The sequence below is a fragment of the Gadus chalcogrammus genome, chromosome 21 (genome assembly GCF_026213295.1).
Source record: "Gadus chalcogrammus isolate NIFS_2021 chromosome 21, NIFS_Gcha_1.0, whole genome shotgun sequence".
In the NCBI taxonomy this organism is placed as follows: Eukaryota; Metazoa; Chordata; class Actinopteri; order Gadiformes; family Gadidae; genus Gadus; species Gadus chalcogrammus.
The window spans coordinates 14,095,228-14,113,535 of record NC_079432.1 but is presented as its reverse complement, the minus strand read 5'-3'; the positions used below and the strand labels follow the sequence as shown (position 1 = coordinate 14,113,535).

General features: G+C 46.8%; 3 protein-coding genes across 3 annotated transcripts in view; 2 read left to right on the top strand and 1 right to left on the bottom strand.

The window, feature by feature from the left end:
* susd6 (sushi domain containing 6) overlaps nt 1-5,272 on the top strand; it is a 30,536-nt gene extending 25,264 nt beyond the window's left edge. The window contains exons 6-7 of the mRNA XM_056580670.1: nt 1,193-1,749; nt 2,661-5,272. Coding sequence (XP_056436645.1) covers nt 1,193-1,749; nt 2,661-2,686 — 583 coding nt within the window. The 3' untranslated portion in view covers nt 2,687-5,272. The remainder of the gene's footprint in view (nt 1-1,192; nt 1,750-2,660) is intronic.
* A 91-nt stretch (nt 5,273-5,363) lies between these two features.
* srsf5b (serine and arginine rich splicing factor 5b) lies at nt 5,364-12,355 on the top strand. The gene is made up of 8 exons (XM_056580668.1): nt 5,364-5,465; nt 5,754-5,891; nt 6,008-6,078; nt 6,262-6,399; nt 6,893-6,965; nt 8,581-8,654; nt 8,828-8,935; nt 9,309-12,355. Exons 2-8 carry the CDS (start codon nt 5,766-5,768, stop codon nt 10,189-10,191), a joined length of 1,473 nt encoding a protein of 490 aa, XP_056436643.1. The 5' UTR covers nt 5,364-5,465; nt 5,754-5,765; the 3' UTR covers nt 10,192-12,355.
* On the bottom strand, nt 11,402-16,682 carry slc10a1 (solute carrier family 10 member 1). Its single transcript, XM_056580671.1, has 9 exons — nt 16,381-16,682; nt 16,031-16,116; nt 14,716-14,913; nt 14,485-14,571; nt 14,166-14,278; nt 13,296-13,497; nt 12,753-12,931; nt 11,844-12,043; nt 11,402-11,722 (listed from the first exon to the last, which is right to left on the bottom strand). The coding sequence occupies exons 3-9, from the start codon at nt 14,905-14,907 to the stop codon at nt 11,625-11,627; spliced, it is 1,071 nt and encodes a 356-aa protein (XP_056436646.1). The 5' UTR covers nt 14,908-14,913; nt 16,031-16,116; nt 16,381-16,682; the 3' UTR covers nt 11,402-11,624.
* Between the last annotated feature and the right edge of the window lie 1,626 nt (nt 16,683-18,308).

Sequence of the window (18,308 nt, the reverse complement as noted above, 5' to 3'; positions counted from 1 at the left end):
GTTTCACACCGTGGTGAACACAGATCAGGAGCCGATGAGATTCCAGTACAACGCACTGCACCACAGACTGCTATTCATCTGCTCTTTTAGTCCTGTTCAATGGCCGGCGCGAGTCCTTGGTTGATGAGTTGAACTGAGATCATACATGCTGACTGATGTCGACCCATTGGGGATGTGATGAATGTAGATCACAAGCCCGACGAGACACACAATGCTGGATGTTATTCATTCATTTAAGAACATTCAATCATACCGCCATTTGCTGCCAGTGGGTTGACTGGTGTCTGATACGCTCATAGAAACCCTTCAGAATCAAACACATGGATCGAAGGGATCATGGACTTTTTAAACATTAATGTGGTTTATAATCACATTTTAACCAGACGCCCACAGAAACTATTTCACGTTTCCATTCATTTATGGAAACCTTGCTTCAAGGAGATGGATCTGTTTTGACATGCGGCTTTAAGCAAATACAACAGCCATGACTGTTGTATCTGTCGTTTCGAGAACCAATCCAAACACCGGAACAGCTGCGGTGATATCTCGGCAGCCGGTTAGGCGAGTCAACGTTGCGTGACTATTGAAAAACAAAAGTATGAAAAAGTCATTGAACCGGGCCCCGGGTCGCAAGCTGTCTCAAGCACATTTCCCAGCCACCCTTCCGTGATTAAAAAGCTCTAACACTTTGTTCCCGCGCCCGGAGACCTTTAGTCGGGCTGCCACCCGGGGATTGGCTGAGGTGGTAAAGAAGAGCTGCCCACCGGACTCCAATCAAGTGCACCGATAGAGCAGGCAATGTGGAGGCATGCGGCCCTCATAGCCGCTAAAAAGAACAAGAATGCAAAGATGTAAATGCCCGAATAGTCATGCCCAGGCCAGTAGGTGGCGATAATCTGCCCTTTGAACAAATACCACAGAAGAACGTTCATTAAGAAATTATTATTAACAAAAATTAACAAACATATGTTCTCACAAACAAAGAAATCTGCGGTTTAAATAGCTCCAGCTTCATCACACTCCATTTTCAGCCACCGAAAATATTATTTCTTGTAGGCAGGAGGCCAAAACACAGAGAAAATACAATGTTTTCAAATATGTCTGTGTACGTGCGGGCCTAACCTGGTATTCTGTCTGTCTGTCTGTCTGTCTGTCTGTCTGTCTGTCTGTCTGTCTGTCTCTCTCTCTCCAGGAGGGAGCAGGGCGTGTCTGGCCAGTCGTGCTCCATCATGGTGGAGGGCGTGCAGGTGGCGTTGCCCTCCTACGAAGAGGCGGTGTACGGCAGCGACGGCGCTCGCAGCAGCCCTCCGCCCTCTCCTCCTCCTCCTCCTCCTAATCCCCCAGCCCAGCTTCCGTCCGAGTCCCGGGTCCCCATCGTGTTCTCCGAGGGCCCGTTGCCACAGCAACACCAGGGGCCTTCGGAGGCGGGACCCTCTAGAACCCGCCACCAACACCACCAGAACCATCACCACCAACACCAGCTCCACCACAGAGACTTGGACCTCTGCCTCCCCTCCACCTCCTCCTCCTCCTCCTCCTCCGCCTCCTCCTCGTCACGCCGCCACGCGGAGACGGTGCTGGTTCACCAGGCGCCCCACCCCTCCTGCTCCTCCTCCTCTGCCTCGTCCTCCTGGGCTAGAGGGCCCTTGAGGGGGGCGTGCGCGGCGCCACTGCCCCTCCGCAGAGACTCCGACAGCAGCGACCAGCACAGCCTGCTGTCCATGGCCTCGGGTGACGACTACTCTGATGGTGAGTGGTGATGTGGGGGCACGCTGTCTGTGCGCTCCCTCTCATGAAGGCAGCCGTACTGTAGCAGGGGAACAGGGTGTCCTCTGAGCATCTGACTGCTCCACTCAGCAGAGGGAAATCAACTGTTAATTCTACCTTACTGGTCTACCTAGGCAATCTAAGCTAAAGAAAATAAAGTCTAGAAATAATTATCTTCTTCTTGTGGTCAAATTCCAAATATCGTCATGGTTTATGTCGGGACAACGTTTAAGTTCACGAAGTGGTTCATGTTTATGCGTTTTTCCGTTTATCAATATTCGAATTCGGCAATGCTGAAGAGATGTTGGCCAATGGACAGTGCTGGTTGGGCAGGTTCCTTTTTAAAAGGCGTGAGATTGAGCCACAAAAAGTGAAGTGAGAAAAAAAAAGGGAAGGGAAAAATGCTCGAATTATACTGTACTTCCTTTATGTAAACTTCTGAACCACAAATAGAGATCAAGATAATTCAAGAAGAGCACTTAGGAAATAGTATGAACGCTTGGCTTGGGTTATGTTCTTTGACGTTTATCCTCACTTGGGTTGTTTGATGTAGTCTTTCTTTATTACCGAATTCTCCTTCGTAGATCAATAAAGCACTTTTTTGTATACTACTCTAGTCTTGCAAGAAAGGTAACCGGAGAAAGGTATTTAAACTGGAACTGTGTTTAAACAGCTAGTGTCAGAACAGCAGCAATTCCTGGAAGACAATGTCCCTGTAGCATATATCAAGGAGCTTTACAACCGGCACTAAACTCACTCCTCCGTGGTATTACACATGGCCGAGGGAGTGAAATTACAAATAAAGCACTCTGGGGTTATGCCGTCATTTTTGTTAATGTTGTTGTTGTCTAACATATCTGATGGCTATGTTTGTCTCCTCCCCCCCCCAACAGATATTCCTCTGCTGAAGGAAGCATGATGCTTGGAACCCAGAGACCCCCTCTTATCTGTCACCCCGAGCTCTCTTACTGCTGATGAGGCCTGACTGTGGATCTCCACCAGTCCCCACCAACACACACACACACACACACACACACACACACACACACACACACACACACACACACACACACACACACACACACACACACAAACACACAGACCGCAACCAAAAAGAAGAAGAAGCAAACCGCCCGCAAACGTCCTCCTTCTCTCCACCCCGTTAATAGACTCTTGCCTGCTGCCACACAGACATGCATATCGAGTGTGTCCGCCCCAGTATAAACCAAACTCTCCGTCTCTCTCAATGTGTGTGTGATGATATACAAGCAGAACGTACAGGTTGTGTACTTTAGGCTATGCATTGCTTCACCTCATCTATTGCTTCACCCCGACACGCCCCCACCCCGCCCGTATCTGGCCGGTCACATGTGGATCTATCGACTCAAGCGAAGCGCTTCTTCGAAGGCTACGATCGCTGATGTGGCTCTAAATAAACCTGCGTCACTACACACGCAACTACAAAGAGCAAATTAGGAAAAAATACAAATCAACGACTTGTTGATTCATATTTCGTATGAAGAGCTTGGTCATAATGGAAAGTTGGCGTCCTATGGTCTGGGAGATGTGTGTGTGTGTCATGCATGTGTGTGTGGATTTGTATGTGTGTGTGTGTGTGTGTGCGTGCGTGCGTGTGTGTGTGTGTGTGTGTGTGTGTGTGTGTGTGTGTGTGTGTGTGTGTGTGTGTGTGTGTGTGTGTGTGTGTGTGTGTGTGTGTGTGTGTGTGTGTGTGTGTGTGTGACCCCCGGATTTATTTTGGGATTCCTTTTCATTACTTTCTGCACCTGATTGTATTTATTGCTTGGGTTGTGGGGCTCAGTTTGACGTGCGTTGGTAGTTGGGGTTTCCTAGAGTTAAAGGCGTGTGTGAGTGTGTGCTTGAGCATCCAGTCATCTTTTTCGGTCTGTGCCTCAGTAAGGCGAAAAAGAGCAAGCTGTCCACTCGTGTGGCCGGCTGCAAATGGGAAACAACTAATTGGCGTAAGTCCCCAGCAACCGTCTACTGTAGAAATTGAGAAGAGTGTACGATTTGTGTAGTGCTCCCCTTCAAATAAAAATATGGAATATGTCCGTGGCAGTAAGTGGCCGGAGCAGATGGGCTCACTTGAGGACTTCTCAAGGACTTGACTCTCTGTTCTGATGGAGTCTGCATCCTCAGATCCTTATCGACACTACTGCAGCTGGTTGCAGTAAAGACAAAAATGGTAGAGATCAAGATGTCCTTTTTACAGATGCTGAGTGTGTTTGAGAACCATTATCATATTCATTATCAATCACCTTCCTTTTAAAAAAGGTAATAAGTCTTTATTTTAATAACCGCTTGATGCACGTTTTTTGGGTTGACCCGGTCCCTCTGAAAACCACATGACTTTATTGGTGATGTCCATTTCCAAATGAATATCATGTTTTATGATTCTGTTGTCATTTCGCAGTTTTTTTTTCTCTTGACACAGCCCTTCGTCGTCAATGGCTACATTATTGCAGCTAATGTTGCCTTAGACTTGTACATGTTTATTTTTGCCTTTTATTTTTGGTCTGGTTTCTATTGTTAAGCCTTTGTATTTTTTTTTCCTGCAATACAACAATGCAATGTCTTCTGTGTTTCCAATGGCCTTACTTACATTATTTTTTCTATGCATAACAATGTCTTGTTTGTGTTTTGCGGGTTTGCTTTCTTTGTTTCATGTGGTTTTCTTATGTTTCAGAGGCCACTCAGAAAAAGCACCTCTTCCTCCCTTTGTCCACGAGGCTTCCAGACGCTGCAGGGCCCCCATAATCATCTCTAGTCCTTTCTGCTTCTCATTAGCTACAAGGCCATTTAGACTACATGGGAATCCGATATATATATATCTATACATTAAGAAGATTGAATTAAAACTTTGCGTCCAGAAGCACTGTTGTACAGTGCTGCTTTCCAGAGAAACGATGAGAAAAACATGTTCTTAATGATTCTGCTTCTCACTGCTTTTTTGCTTTGGTTTCCTCCTCTGTACCTGACAGTGGGTGTCAAAATAGTAATTTAATATTTGTATAAAGTTTAATTTAATTTTACAGTGTGTATATAACTTTCTAATTAAAGCTTTCTTTTGAAGTGGTGTCATTTATTAAACAGTGTCATTTATTAAACACCCTGCATTAGCTACCAAGTCAGCCGAAACCATGGGCTGAAATAAATATATCATTACACGTATTTCATTCTATTCAGTTGCAGTTTAGTTAAGGTACAGAAGATCCGGGCATGGAAGCATATGATTCACCTGGATAATAACAATGAACCCAACAGCCCATTTCATTCAGCTTATACGTTATTTATTTTTTGAATATGAAAAGGCCAGCTCATTCAGTACGAAATCTGAAAGCTTATGCTTAGCATGGTTGGTATGGTATAAATCGGAAAGCTTATGCTTAGCAGGGGTTGGTATGAATAAATTTCGGTGTATCCAAATATCCCATACGCTCTCACACAAGCTGCAACACGCACTATTTTATTTATTGATCCCTCATCGATTCCATCTCCAACCGCGCATGCGGGCTTGTGTCCGACCGCCCCCCAGCGGCCAGATAAAGACGGTGCACGCGCTGTATTTAAATGACGATTTCTGTTGAATAAAAAAGCGACTCCATTTTGTGGGGAGGTTGTTTGCTGTTTACTCGCGTTCAGACAAGGAAGCGTTTCGTCCTTTCTCCGTAAAACAAAAGGTACGTTGAACACACTGTAGTTGCTCTAAAACGTGTTAATATGACCAGAAGGTCAAGGTCTTTGCTATTTTGTTGGGAAACCGATCTTTAAATCGACTTTGGGTGGAGCTATTAGCTATAATACACGGGCCTTTTTGTTCAGGCCTGTATGGCGGAACCAGGCACGGTCAACCGGGCTCGCCATTCAACTCATTCCCATGATCAACCATATATTACCTCAATTTTAGCCAATACTTTTTTTTAACGATAACTAAACGTGGATGTATATCTCCTTCCTTGGTTTCGCAGAAGACTCTGAACATGAGTGGTTGTCGTATCTTCATCGGTCGCCTGAACCCCTCGGCCCGGGAGAAGGACGTGGAGAGGTTCTTTAAAGGGTACGGCCGCATCCGAGACATCGACCTCAAGAGGGGCTTCGGCTTTGTGGTGAGTCGGGACACTGAATCACGGGGGTCTGGCTCTGGTGCGGCTGCTGCTGCTTTTGTGGTCGTTTTGGGCCTGAACGGAGCTTTAATTGAGCTATGCACCCCCATGATGTGCAGGAATTTGACGACCCCAGGGACGCGGAAGATGCGGTCTATGAGCTTGATGGCAAAGAGCTCTGCAACGAGAGGTGAGACCCAAAGAAGGCCTAGTAAGGTTATACACCGCGTGACCAGATGCGTAGTTAGGCGCAGCCATTGTCTCTAACCATATGTTTAACTCGTTATATATAACGTTATACATGGCAAGATTCGGTCTGTGTTAATTTGTTGGATTGTAAATGCAAGTCAAATTTTGTTTTGTTCATCCCTAGGGTGACCATTGAGCATGCCCGTGTGCGTCTGCGTGGTGGGCGCGGCAGGGGTGGCGGAGGTGGAAGTGGTAGCGATAGAGGAGGCGGAGGAGGACGCTTCCCTGATCGCTATGGCCGGGGTTCCCAGGATGGTCGCAGGTATGCATGAGAGTCAACGTTAGGCCAGAACCACACTACATTAGTATAATTTATTGAGGGTAACCTGCTCGTGGGTATACCGGTATTTGGCATTGAATATTTCCAAGAGGAAGCACTAGTCATTTGTGTTTGCAATTGGCTCTTTGGTGTCTTTGACCTTATGTCTATTGTTATAGTGTGGTGGTGAATTCCTTGCTGTAACAGTCCAATCATTAAAACATTGTTAAAACTGTTGCAATGCCAGTCTGGAATATACTAGTCTTGTGTTGCAGCCCTTCAATCTGACAGGTCTTAAAGTGACTGGTCACAGACAAGCCGTCACCATTACTCGTGTTACACTGCATACTAATCGTCCCAAGTCAATGGGTGATGTTAAACTGTATTTTTATAGAACTGTCGACCTTATTTGTTGTGCTAGTGTAAATTCAGAACGGACAAGCTTCCTGTCTGTAGTTATTCCTTCGCCATTATTCACGTTCATGCTCCCTTTCAGTCGGAATCCTCCTCCGATGCGGACGGAGAACCGTCTGATCGTGGAGAACCTGTCGTCACGGGTCAGCTGGCAGGTGAGCCTTCGCAACACGCAGCTGGTCATGCCCCAGCAACGCACAAACACACTAGACTCCAGGAATGTATCCAGAAATGAGTTATTGTTCATCCAAACTAGTATGGATAATATGGTCATTTTTATTTTCAAAATTGTAAAAGTCCTAAATTGAATGCAAATTTGATAAGCTTCAGTGAAGAGGGCAGATTCAGCAAACACAAAGCACAAAATTTGTTCCAATTGTTTTCCAACGTTTTTAACCAATTCTTCACCCCTTTATTTGCCAGCCTCACTGTTGTGTCGTATGGAAGAACTCGCTTATGGTGACCCTGTCTGTTGGTCCTTCCCTCTGGGGTTGAGCCTATGCTGTCACGCCAATGTGTTCCACTCATGGTTGACGCCCGCTGGCCATTGTGAGCGATCGCTCGCAAGCAGGCACGCGCCAGTCTGTCGCACGGCCCTCCCCGCCGCCCGGTGTGTTCAACTGAGGCCCGGGCAAGGTCGTGTCCCAGGTCGAGAGAGAGAGCGCGAGGTGTGGGGAAAGAGCAAACAGAATGTCGTAGAGAGGAGAGGCAAGAGCAAAAAACACCCACCAAAACAGCTGGTCGATGGCGATGGGTTCCTTTTCGAATCCGAGCGTTGGGTCGATCGATCTCTACCTCAACCTGATCCCGACCGCCCTGCACTGGTGATCCCGCACCCGTGGCAAAGAGAGAGGGAGAAAGAGAGAGAGGGAGGTTCGAGCCTGAGAGAGAGCGAAAGAGAGCGAGAGTCGTGCAGAGCGAGGAGCGAGCGTGCTTGAGTCCCTCGCTGGTGCCCCGGTGGATAGAATCGCCTGTTTGTCCCGAGGTATTGGTGGGCTAGGAGAGCCTGTGGCCTACCCCTCCCCCCACACTGTGGGGTTCGCTCTCAGGTAGTAGTTTACTCTCTTCCACCCTGTTCACTCTCTTTATTTTTATTTTTATATATTTAAATTTCTTTTTTTAAAAACAAACAAAACAAATTTAACGATCTTTTAGTATATCTACATCTTTCTTTGCCTATATATTTTTATATACATAAAAACAAATGATTGAATGTTCTTATAATGCACAAAATGAAAGGCGGGGTGCCAGGTCGGAAGCGGTTCAGGGCGCAGAGCCCTGTAGAACCCTCCCAGTCTGGGGGGGAGAAGGGGGCTCCCCGCGCCACACTGCTGCCCCAGGCGGCGCCTCGGCGTCCTCCTGCCGCTCACCTCTCCTCATAGCCCTCAAAGTGACCGGGTCCACGAAGCTCTCTGGCAACCTAATGCGCCTGGCTCCGTTTTCCATCAACCATTTGGCAATCGATGCATACTGGCATCCGATAAACCAAACCCATTAATCCAGATGTTACTTAAAAAAATTAAATAAAACAATAACAGGCTTACGTTAACATTTTGTTCAGACCTGCTGATGGGACGTTCTTGGACCCTACGTCGTTCCTAATCTGCCTAGTAGCCTATATAGTGCTCTCAAGTCTATCTAACCGCCTCTCTCTTATGTTATGTCCATTGATTTCACTTAGTCAAACATTTTTGCAAACAAATTGAGTGTGGCCATGTCTCTTGGTTGCCCGACTCACTTGCCCCCCTTGGTGTTCATGTTGTGCGGTAGGACTTGAAGGATTTCATGAGACAAGCAGGGGAGGTGACGTTTGCAGACGCCCACCGGCCCAAGCTCAACGAAGGGTAAGGGACCAACGAGGGGCCTCTCGCTCGGGGTCTGGGGGAATTGATACATTTGCAAAAGCAACCCAGTTGTTGGTTAAAGGACTCGAACATGAGCTTGTTAAAACATCTTAATCTCCATTTGCAATGACTCATCTCCTCACCCTCCCACACTTTTTCTTTTCATTGGACAGGGTGGTTGAGTTTGCCTCTTACAGCGACCTGAAAAACGCTCTTGAAAAACTGTCTGGCAAGGAAATCAATGGAAGGAAAATCAAGTTGGTTGAAGCAGCCAAAAAGAGGTTGGTTTCTTTTCCCGTCTGCTGCTGACGTTCAAAGTAATCCTTTATAGGCTTTGATGGCTTGTCTGGTGTCATCATTTTTTTCAGTTCATTTGAAGGTTAAAACTGAAATATCCCGGCCTATGGCTCTTTAGTTAAAGGACGATAACTCTTTGGTGATGAAACCCTCCTCCATCTCTGCCGGCGGCACTGAAACATCCGTCACCCATTTCATTGGTAGAAGGCTGTTTCAGTGAAGCCGTGGTTCAACCAGCAGACCAGTATTGGTGTTTCAGGTCTAGGGCCTCGTATGCACGCCATGCATATTGGGTTTCATAGGGCTGTAGTCGTGGTGTTTCCTCTCCTCCTGTAACACGTGGTTATCCTCCACCAGGTCCCGGAGCCGCTCCCGCTCCAACAGCTCTTCGCGTTCCCGCTCCCGCTCCCGTTCCCACGGGCGCTCCCGCTCCCGCACGCCGCAGGGCTCCCGTTCTCGCTCCCGCTCCCGCACTCCCCGGCCGTACAATCGCTCCCGCTCCGGATCACCTCGAGGTGGGTCCCCGCGGAGGGGTGGGTCCCCGCGGAGAGGTGGGTCCCCACGAGGAGGGTCCCCACGCAGAGCTTCCCCACGAGGAGGGTCCCCACGCAGAGCTTCCCCACGAGGAGGGTCCCCACGCAGAGCGTCCCCACGAGGAGGGTCCCCACGCAGAGCCTCCCCACGGGGAGGGTCCCCACGCAGAGCGTCCCCACGGGGAGGGTCCCCTAGGGCAGGGTCTCCACGGAGAGCGTCCCCACGCGGAGGGTCTCCACGGAGAGCATCACCTAGAGGAGGGTCCCCACGAGGAGGCTCCCCACGCAGAGCGTCCCCTCGGGGAGGGTCCCCACGCAGGGCATCTCCTAGAGGAGGGTCCCCACGGAGAGCGTCCCCTCGGGGAGGGTCCCCACGCAGGGCATCACCTAGAGGAGGGTCCCCACGGAGAGCGTCCCCTCGGGGAGGGTCCCCACGCAGAGCGTCCCCACGGGGTGGATCCCCACGAGGAGGGTCCCCCCGCAGAGCGTCCCCGCGGAGAGGGTCCCCGCCCTCGGCCGTCCGTGCCGCCTCCAAGGAGCCGGCGGTCAAGCGCTCCACCTCCGTCACCAACAACAAGGCCTGCGAGACGGCCGCCCCGCACTCCCCCCCGCCCGCCCAGCGAGCCTCGCGCTCCAGGTCCCGGTCCAGGTCCCGGTCCCACTCTCGATCCCGGTCCAGGTCCCCGTCCCCCGATGGCCGGCGCTGAGCGGACCGGCCTACCCCATACTCGGTCACATGCACACATACGCGCTCCCACTCGTTCACCCCCTGTCCAAGGAATGGTCATCACAGCCTCCTCCAGTCAGTGCGGCTCTTTGTCACAGTTTGTAGTTACTGGCAGCTGTAGCGTTATGGTCTGTTGTGGCGATACGGGGGGAGCAAGGGCGTGGAAGAACACTGAATACACTCACCCATCCCCCTGCAACACATAGAAACTCACACACTCGCGCGCACACACACATTTTTATTGATGGTTCCGCTTTCAGGGACTCTATGAGGCCAGATGTTGATGAGCGATGCGCTTCGGTTACTTAGAATGCAACTTTCTTCCTGTTTTTTGTTCACCCCCCCCCCCCCATTTGTGCTCAGAGGTCCAGTAGAGAAGATGTAGGCTTACATCCCACCTTGTCTCTGCCCCTTCCGTTTAGGTTCTATACAAATGTGTGGGCCTGATTTGACTTTTTTTGTTTCTTTTTCATGATCTATCAATGTATGGTCATGGTGTCATTAAAAGTAGAAACCATGCATTTGCTTTGGATTTTTGTATATTTCTATTTGTACTCTGACATTTTTTTAATTTACGAATACGGTCCGAGCTCTTTCATGTCGAATTCTGTGCATGTTTCCAGTTGTACTTGGCAAAGGTTGGTCTGAAAAAAAAGTGGTTGGATTAAATGTATTTGACTTTTCTATTGACTATTGGACTCATTTAGTTCTTTGGGTGATTTGTATTATGTAATATAGTACATATCTGCACTGCATCAGTCCATTTATTAAATGTATTCATGTGGAGTCTACATAACTCCACTTGTACACATTTTACAACTGGTTATAACTCGATATAAAGGCTGCACCCATCTCTATTGTTATGTTTAGTAAAAGTCCAACCATACGAACTATGAGGGAGTACTTCAGCCACGTTTCAATGACCGTACCTAAATATACCCCAAATTGACAAGAATGCACATGACAGTTTAAGTCAAAGTTGTGCTTTTGAGTGAGAAGTCTCTTTACAAATGCAAGCTTTTTATCAAGTTATGCAATTCATGAACAATACAATAACCGTAATATTCCTTCAGCATTCATGCTGATAATTAGACCAGTTCTTGACAAACCCGATATGGCTTTCTCCATTCTGCCACGGAAAGATGAGGGGCAACTAAAATAGGAAAAGCTCAAGATACATTTTCCTCGGTTTTGAAAAATATTTATTAGGCCTAAAGATCACTTGAATCAAGAGTACATTTACATACCAAAAGTTCCGAGCAACCAAAGCATTGTACTTGCATCTGACTTCTATACACATTAGGAGGTAGTGGACCCAACTGTGACAAATGTCACTAAGGCTAGAGGGAACGTGCTCTCGACAGACGTCACCTTTTCCACTTCAAGCTAACCCTTGTCAACAGGATCTTGCTTCTAGGATTTTAATTTGGGGCGTGTCTCAGGTGAGTGTTCCCTAACCACTTCAACCCCAATGTAGGCGTCTGTTGGCTGGAACAGCTCCTCCGCTCCAGCTGTTAGCAAAGGAGAAAGTTGTGACGGCACACTTTGTCAATAGACGCCCCTCTGAAGAGGTGAAAGCTTGAGGTGTGTGAATGTTTGTGATTTTTAATGAGACAATTAGATTCCTCTTACCTTTATGCTTGGTCTTGTACCTCTGGTAACATCTGGACCCCAGAATGAGCACTCCAGCCTCCATCAGCTGGAATAGGACGTAGACGAAAGGGAATATAGAGAGATTCCCGATGACTCCTGGCGGGAAACCCAACTTCAGAATGGCGTAGGCCAGCTGGATGTTCTGGCAGCCCGTTTCAATGGAGATGGTCCTCCGGGATCTGGGAATAAAAATTGATTAACAACGGGCCTACCTACAAATAAAAGTTATGTGATCACCAGGATAATCAACCATCCCCTAAACCACAACCAATTGACTGATGCTATCAGTGAGTGGTTACCATCACGCGGTGTCAATAATTGACCAGCCTATTTATAACGTTTTGGCCGGTATTGGCCGTCAACTGCTGCGAATAAGGCCACTCCTGTTATGAATTGTCAGTGTCTGAATTATACTTTTGTTCAACACTTCTACTTTGCTTCATCGATGAGGCTTCGACTGGCAATCCACTTGTTTGCTTGATTGATCTTCCATGGTTTACGGTCGGGGTTTATACTTGACCCTTGTGTCACCGGAGGCATTACCGTTGCTATTTTTATTATAATTTATAACCACTTCAGGTTCAGCGTCGGTTTGCATTCATGGACCGACTCCAATGAGCCTGGGAAAGAGCTGCACCTCACTGCCCAATCTGAGGTCAGCGTTATCTAAACAGAAGTCAGCCTGCCGTCTCAAACTCAAAAGGATAACGGCGCCCATGTTTGTGGCATCCAGGGCAAGGGAGGGCTGAGAACTCATGTCCTATACATTCATGTCCCATCTAAAAAAACAAAACATTAAGGTCCTCATTGCGCTCGGTTTGTACCACAGGGCCCTAATGCGACTCACCGTCGTCATCATGGTCATTTATATATATTCAGGGGACTCACGATTCATTGAGCTTGAACAGGGCGGCGAGGCCGTATCCCAGGATGAAGCCGATGAGGGGCATCAGACTGCCGATGGCGATGAGGGAAGGACTCATCTCCAGGAGGATGTGTTTACCCACAGTCATGACCGCCGCAGCGACAATCAGCAGGATGGCTACCGTCAGGACACCCAGGATAATCTGAAGGGTGAGGTAGAGAGAGCATGACACCAGGCAATAGTTAGGTGGTGGGCCGGACGTTTAAATACATTGTAAAGATATTAGAAAGGATTGAATTGATATTATTGTAATGTAAGCTACTTAGACATTTAAGAAGCACTTCCAAAGCTACAGTGAAAATCCAAACTATCCTGTCCCATAATCTGTATGTAGGACCTCTCTCTGTAACTATATCATGAACGATCATGCCTTGCCATCATGTCTTGCCAAACAACTTAGTAAGTCATGTTAAATTTAGCGTTAGGGAGAGCCTCAGGTTTTTAATATCCTTCTAGTTCCATGCAGATCAATCCTGGAGTTTTGATTTAGCGCCGTGCGTACGGACCTTGGAGGTGCGGGTCCACTGCGGCCTGAAGTGGGTGATGAGGATGCCGATGGTGCAGGGGACGATGGTCAGCACCAGGCCGAGAATGATGCGGCCGTAGGGTACCAAGCCCACCAGGCCGGGGAAGCCCTGGCAGTACACGTACAGCAGCAGAGGCATCATGGCCAGAGCCAGCACGGACGAGCAGGACGTCATCACGATGCTGTGCAGCGGGGGGGGGGGGGGGGGGGGTCAGACAGGGCGGGGTGTCTATAGTGTTTTTACCCCTAAGGTCACTTTAAAGGACTCCAGGGCTATCCCAGGAACAATTAAGATTTGTGGTTTTAATATAGGTTATGACCATTGTAGAATTATCACGCCATAATATAATGTGATAACAATTAATAGTTTGAGAACCATTGACACAGCTACAGCTGGACAAAATGGTTCTCCTGTGTGGACTATCTGTATTGCAAATGCTGTCTACCGTCTCGCCTGCTCTGTCATTTTGTCTGTCTCAACTTTTGGACCCCTATTAGCACACCTTGCTGGCTCTAGGCCAGATAAAATATGTATCGACCTGATAAAGATTGGATCAAGGCCAAATGGGATTCAGGCAGGGTGAATGACGTGCGGTTGACCGTAATCATCGGCATGCATCTATACGCTACACAGAAAGTCTGACCTTTGTGCATGGCATTTCCATCTTCCACTTAGTGAAAGTTGAAGTTATTAACAGACATGATGTGTACTAACCCGGGATACAATCACCCCATGTGTCGCCAGAGAGAACAATTTCACAATGGATAAGACCATTGGGTTAATAGACAGTGTAATAGTAATATTAATTATGAATTCATAAATATTACTCCACACACAGCAATAGTATACCTGAGGTTCATGTCGCCCTGAATGGGCAGCGTCAGCATGTTGGACAGGGTTCCCCCCGGGCAGCAGCCACAGATCATCACCGCCACCGCCGGCAACGGCTCCAGTTTGAACGCCTGAAAGAACCGACATCACAATGAACCGCCTGAGACGCTGCTTGGCTGTAGAGCCAATATCTATGATAAATATTAAAATACTATCGCATTATGAATCTTTGGTTTTCCGTCAGACACGTGTGATAGTATTGAAACGTAGTGAATAGTATTGTTATTGTGGTATATAAATAGTAGGTTTATGGTGGTTGTTATCAGCCACTGCCAACCTTGGCTAGGACAAATGCCGAGAGAGGCATGATGCCGAACTGAGCTCCTGCTGCTAGGATCATCCCCCTGGGTCTCTTCATGTGATCCTGGAGGAGAAGTGATTAAAAAAGCTTTATGGCAAGACACCTCTCAGAATGAGAAAAATCACCATGAAGATCAGCACTGAATGGTTCATATCCTTTACATAGTATATGACCTCTAGGAATCCCCCAGGAACAAGAAGACATCACCTTGATCTTGGACCACTGCATGGTACAGCCCAGCGACACCATGGTACAGAACATGGTGATTGGCACAACGATGTTGAGGATTTTGTCATGTAGTTGGAAAAATGATGTTTCCAAAGCACCACTGCTGCTGCCGTTGGAGTAGCTGCCATTTGGCCACAGGTCGTTGTGCTGCCATTCCTCATCGTAATCCATCAGACTCTGCAATCCAATAATTTAATAACACCCTGTTTAACGCAGGTTTGAAAAGATGGCGATTATTCATGTGATCAAATATGGCAATGTATCCCATAATTTGTGCAATTTGAGTTCACCAAATATTAAGGCCTACGTAGGTGTGATACGGATAGAGATGCTGGTCAGTGTCATTATATAAACTATAACTGAACCCAAGGAACATAAACAGTGGAATACATAAGTTAAAAAAAATTCAATCAAAGTACGTTGCCTGCTTAAAAAAATATATGTGCGATTAAAATTAACTCTCTGTTTTAGTCTTTCATCATCCAATTTGGGTTGTGGGTGTGCCTCAAGAACCCTCGGCTCCACCAGTGCTTCTCGTTGCCCCGTGTTGAGCGAGCACCGGGGAGAGCAGAGTTTTCAGTCCCGCCGAGAATGGATGAATTTGGCCTTTGAAATTTTAAATCACTTTTTGCCAAGAATGCTTGCTTTGTACGGTTCTACTTATTCTGATGGTCCGATATTCATAAAGCACTCTCAGTGTACTTCAGTTAGATTGTGTGCACTTTATTGCACCAAACATAAAACAACTACCAGTGTGCAGTTTTTTGTAAGTAAATGTAAGTAAAAAGTAATTGCCGACAAATTAAGGTCCAAAGTATTGTAGCTGTGACAACCATGTGAGAATGTGTGAAAACATTTTGTGTTGATATATATACATTCAAATCTGTCAAAGTGTGAATAATTTGAACACATATATTTAATTTGCTGTTACATTTTTTGTCTGTGAAAACCATTGATGTGCAAAGGTTTGCACATCAAAGGTTTGCACCGACAAAAAAAGTTTGCAGCTGCACATCTAATTATTTGTGGATTAAAAGGTGTATGTGTAAATCCCAAGTTAATTTATGAGTATAAACCAGGGGTTTCCAAACTTTTTCACCTCTAGACTGAAAATAGATGACTTCTGGAGAGAAAACCCAGAAGTCTCTCCCGGGAGAGACCGAGGGGGAAAGAACTTGAACGTTTGAAAGAACACAACCAACCCTGATTTTTAAATGGGAAAAAAATATATATATTTTTTATCTTTTTTAACATCACAGCACTTTGCTGATTGTTATGATAAGTTCCTAATCACCTCATCAGAGACTTTAGTTTAAAGTTGGACACTGAGGAGTAAGATGTATACACTCAGTAGGTCAGCTGGAGTGAGGTCAGGTAGGCCTACATTAAGTACACAGAACACAACCAAATCTCAGCATTAATCACTCCTATAATAACAATCACAACAAACATCAGACACATTTCACTTGCCTGCTTAAAGACTTCCTGTTAAAATACTGTAGGCCTACTGCTGAAAAGTCGCTGGGTGGAAGAGTGTGTTGTTCCTTGTGTTGTTATTGCTGTTTAAAGTGGTATTGCATTAGTCAAAAGCCTTTCCCGTTATGCATGGTGGTTAAAAATGCTGTATTAAATAGGTTGGCTCACCAACGTCTATTGGCTGGCCCGTGTAGGCGTTTAAAAACGATGACCTCCTGCCAGAAACGCCTTGACATCCGAACTGAAAGTTAAATGTAGACCAGGAACAGAACAGAGGTGCTGCGGGGGTGTGCTGGGGCGGCATGTAGCTCAGGTAGAGCGGGTTGGCTGGCTGGTAACTGGAAGGTTGCCAGTAGAAGGTTGCGGTCCCCTGCTCCCACTAACTGAGTGTCAAGGTGTTCCTGAGCAAGGCACTTACCCTACCTGCTCCAGAACAGCTTGCATGGGTCACTCCGCCGTCGGTGTGTAAATGTGTGCATGAATGGGGGAATTTTAAGCAAAGTTGTAAAGCACTTTGAGTGGTAAGAATATCGCTATATAAATACAGTCCATATACTAAAACAACCACCGATCTCAATCCCAGTTGATGCAGTTTTTTGTGGTTGTTAGTTTTTAAGATTTTGGCTATTCAACAGATATGCAAGTCCTCCGGTCCGGTGCAGCCCGCAGCGTCTGAGCTGAAGAGAAAGCGGAGCAGAAAACAATGCTCTCCTGCTTTAATCAGGGCAATTGTTTCACAGAGCATCGTTCATGCATTGCATACCTCTCCTGCTTGGGATAGTGAAATGCATTTCTAAGTCATAAATATTCCCCATATCGATTCGCAAACACGTAGGCTATTATGGAGATGCCAGAGCAAATCAAACATGTTTGCATGTTCGTCTGGTTCCATATATACTCTCAGAAATGAAAAATATATAGGCTACATTAACTAAATTTAACCGCACAAATAATGGTGCGTTCCAGAGCCCATCCAAACCAGTGGGACGTGGGACTTATATCCTACCTCCAACTAAGAAAAGTACACTGGAATGCCTGTGGAAGTGGAACCTCCTACTATCGAACTGGGGGGTGATCGACCTACCCCCACTTCACCAAGTAGGAGCTACAGTTCAGGTAGGAGCTACAGTTCAGGTAGGATAAGTCCCACATCCCATTGCTTTGGATGGGCTCTGGGACGCACCATAATGATTTATTCCCTCGTCAACGATTAGGAACCTACGTGATGTGGTTTTGCGGTGATCCCAAACGTAACCATTGTCTTCCTTAACATAATGAATCATTATAATAAACAACGACAGCAAAACTAGCCAGCCCACTCCATTGATTTGATTTGGATACAGACAAACCTATTGTTCTTCGGTAATGCGTATATCAGACTATGATATACACTTTACTATAATAGACAATAAGTTGACTGGAAAGGAAGCACTGATCTTTTCTAAGAAAGTAGGCTATCTCATGGTTTACTCACCCGTTAGGTTAACTAATGTAAAGACTGCACATGCCACACAAGCATTAGAGCCTAGACAGAATAATAAACAAATTTAGATTGAAATTATTTGCAAAAAGACATTCTGATTACCTGAGAGGAATGAGGATTCTGCAGTTTTAAACTCTGGCACAAATTTGTGTATCCCTGTGTTATGAAGGACGGTGTAGGAATGCATTGTTTTGACTGTCTTGTGTGGGGGGAGGGACCTCAGGCAGGAGCGCGTTGCGTTAATTAATTGTTCGCAGGCTATATAGGTCTGCCGGCAGCGAAGACAGCTCAGCGGGCTACTGTAGATAGGGCAGGGGAATAACAGCGCTGGCGGTGCGGCTTCCAAGTTAGGGGTTCTCCGATTACGCTACTTGTCGGAGGCCTCTGTGTTTGTGTCCATCCATGTTTGTGTGTGTGTGTGTGTGTGTGTGTGTGTGTGTGTGTGTGTGTGTGTGTGTGTGTGTGTGTGTGTGTGTGTGTGTGTGTGTGTGTGTGTGTGTGTGTGTGTGTGTGTGTGTGTGTGTGTGTGTGTGTGTGTGTGTGTGTGTGTGTGTGTGTGTGTGAGTGCGTGTGTGGAGTCCTCAACTCCACATCATTTGGAGTTAGGGACTTC

Bases quoted from the DNA above. Each gene is read 5' to 3' on its own strand.
- srsf5b (XM_056580668.1), top strand. From the start codon at position 5,766: ATGAGTGGTTGTCGTATCTTCATCGGTCGCCTGAACCCCTCGGCCCGG. The intron at 6,079-6,261 runs GTGAGACCCAAA...GTTCATCCCTAG, and splicing joins AAAGAGCTCTGCAACGAGAG to GGTGACCATTGAGCATGCCC. The intron at 8,936-9,308 runs GTTGGTTTCTTT...ATCCTCCACCAG, and splicing joins GTTGAAGCAGCCAAAAAGAG to GTCCCGGAGCCGCTCCCGCT.
- slc10a1 (XM_056580671.1), bottom strand. From the start codon at position 14,907: ATGGATTACGATGAGGAATGGCAGCACAACGACCTGTGGCCAAATGGC. The intron at 14,572-14,715 runs GTGATGTCTTCT...CTTCTCCTCCAG, and splicing joins TGCAGTGGTCCAAGATCAAG to GATCACATGAAGAGACCCAG. The intron at 14,279-14,484 runs GTTGGCAGTGGC...CGGTTCTTTCAG, and splicing joins CGGCATTTGTCCTAGCCAAG to GCGTTCAAACTGGAGCCGTT.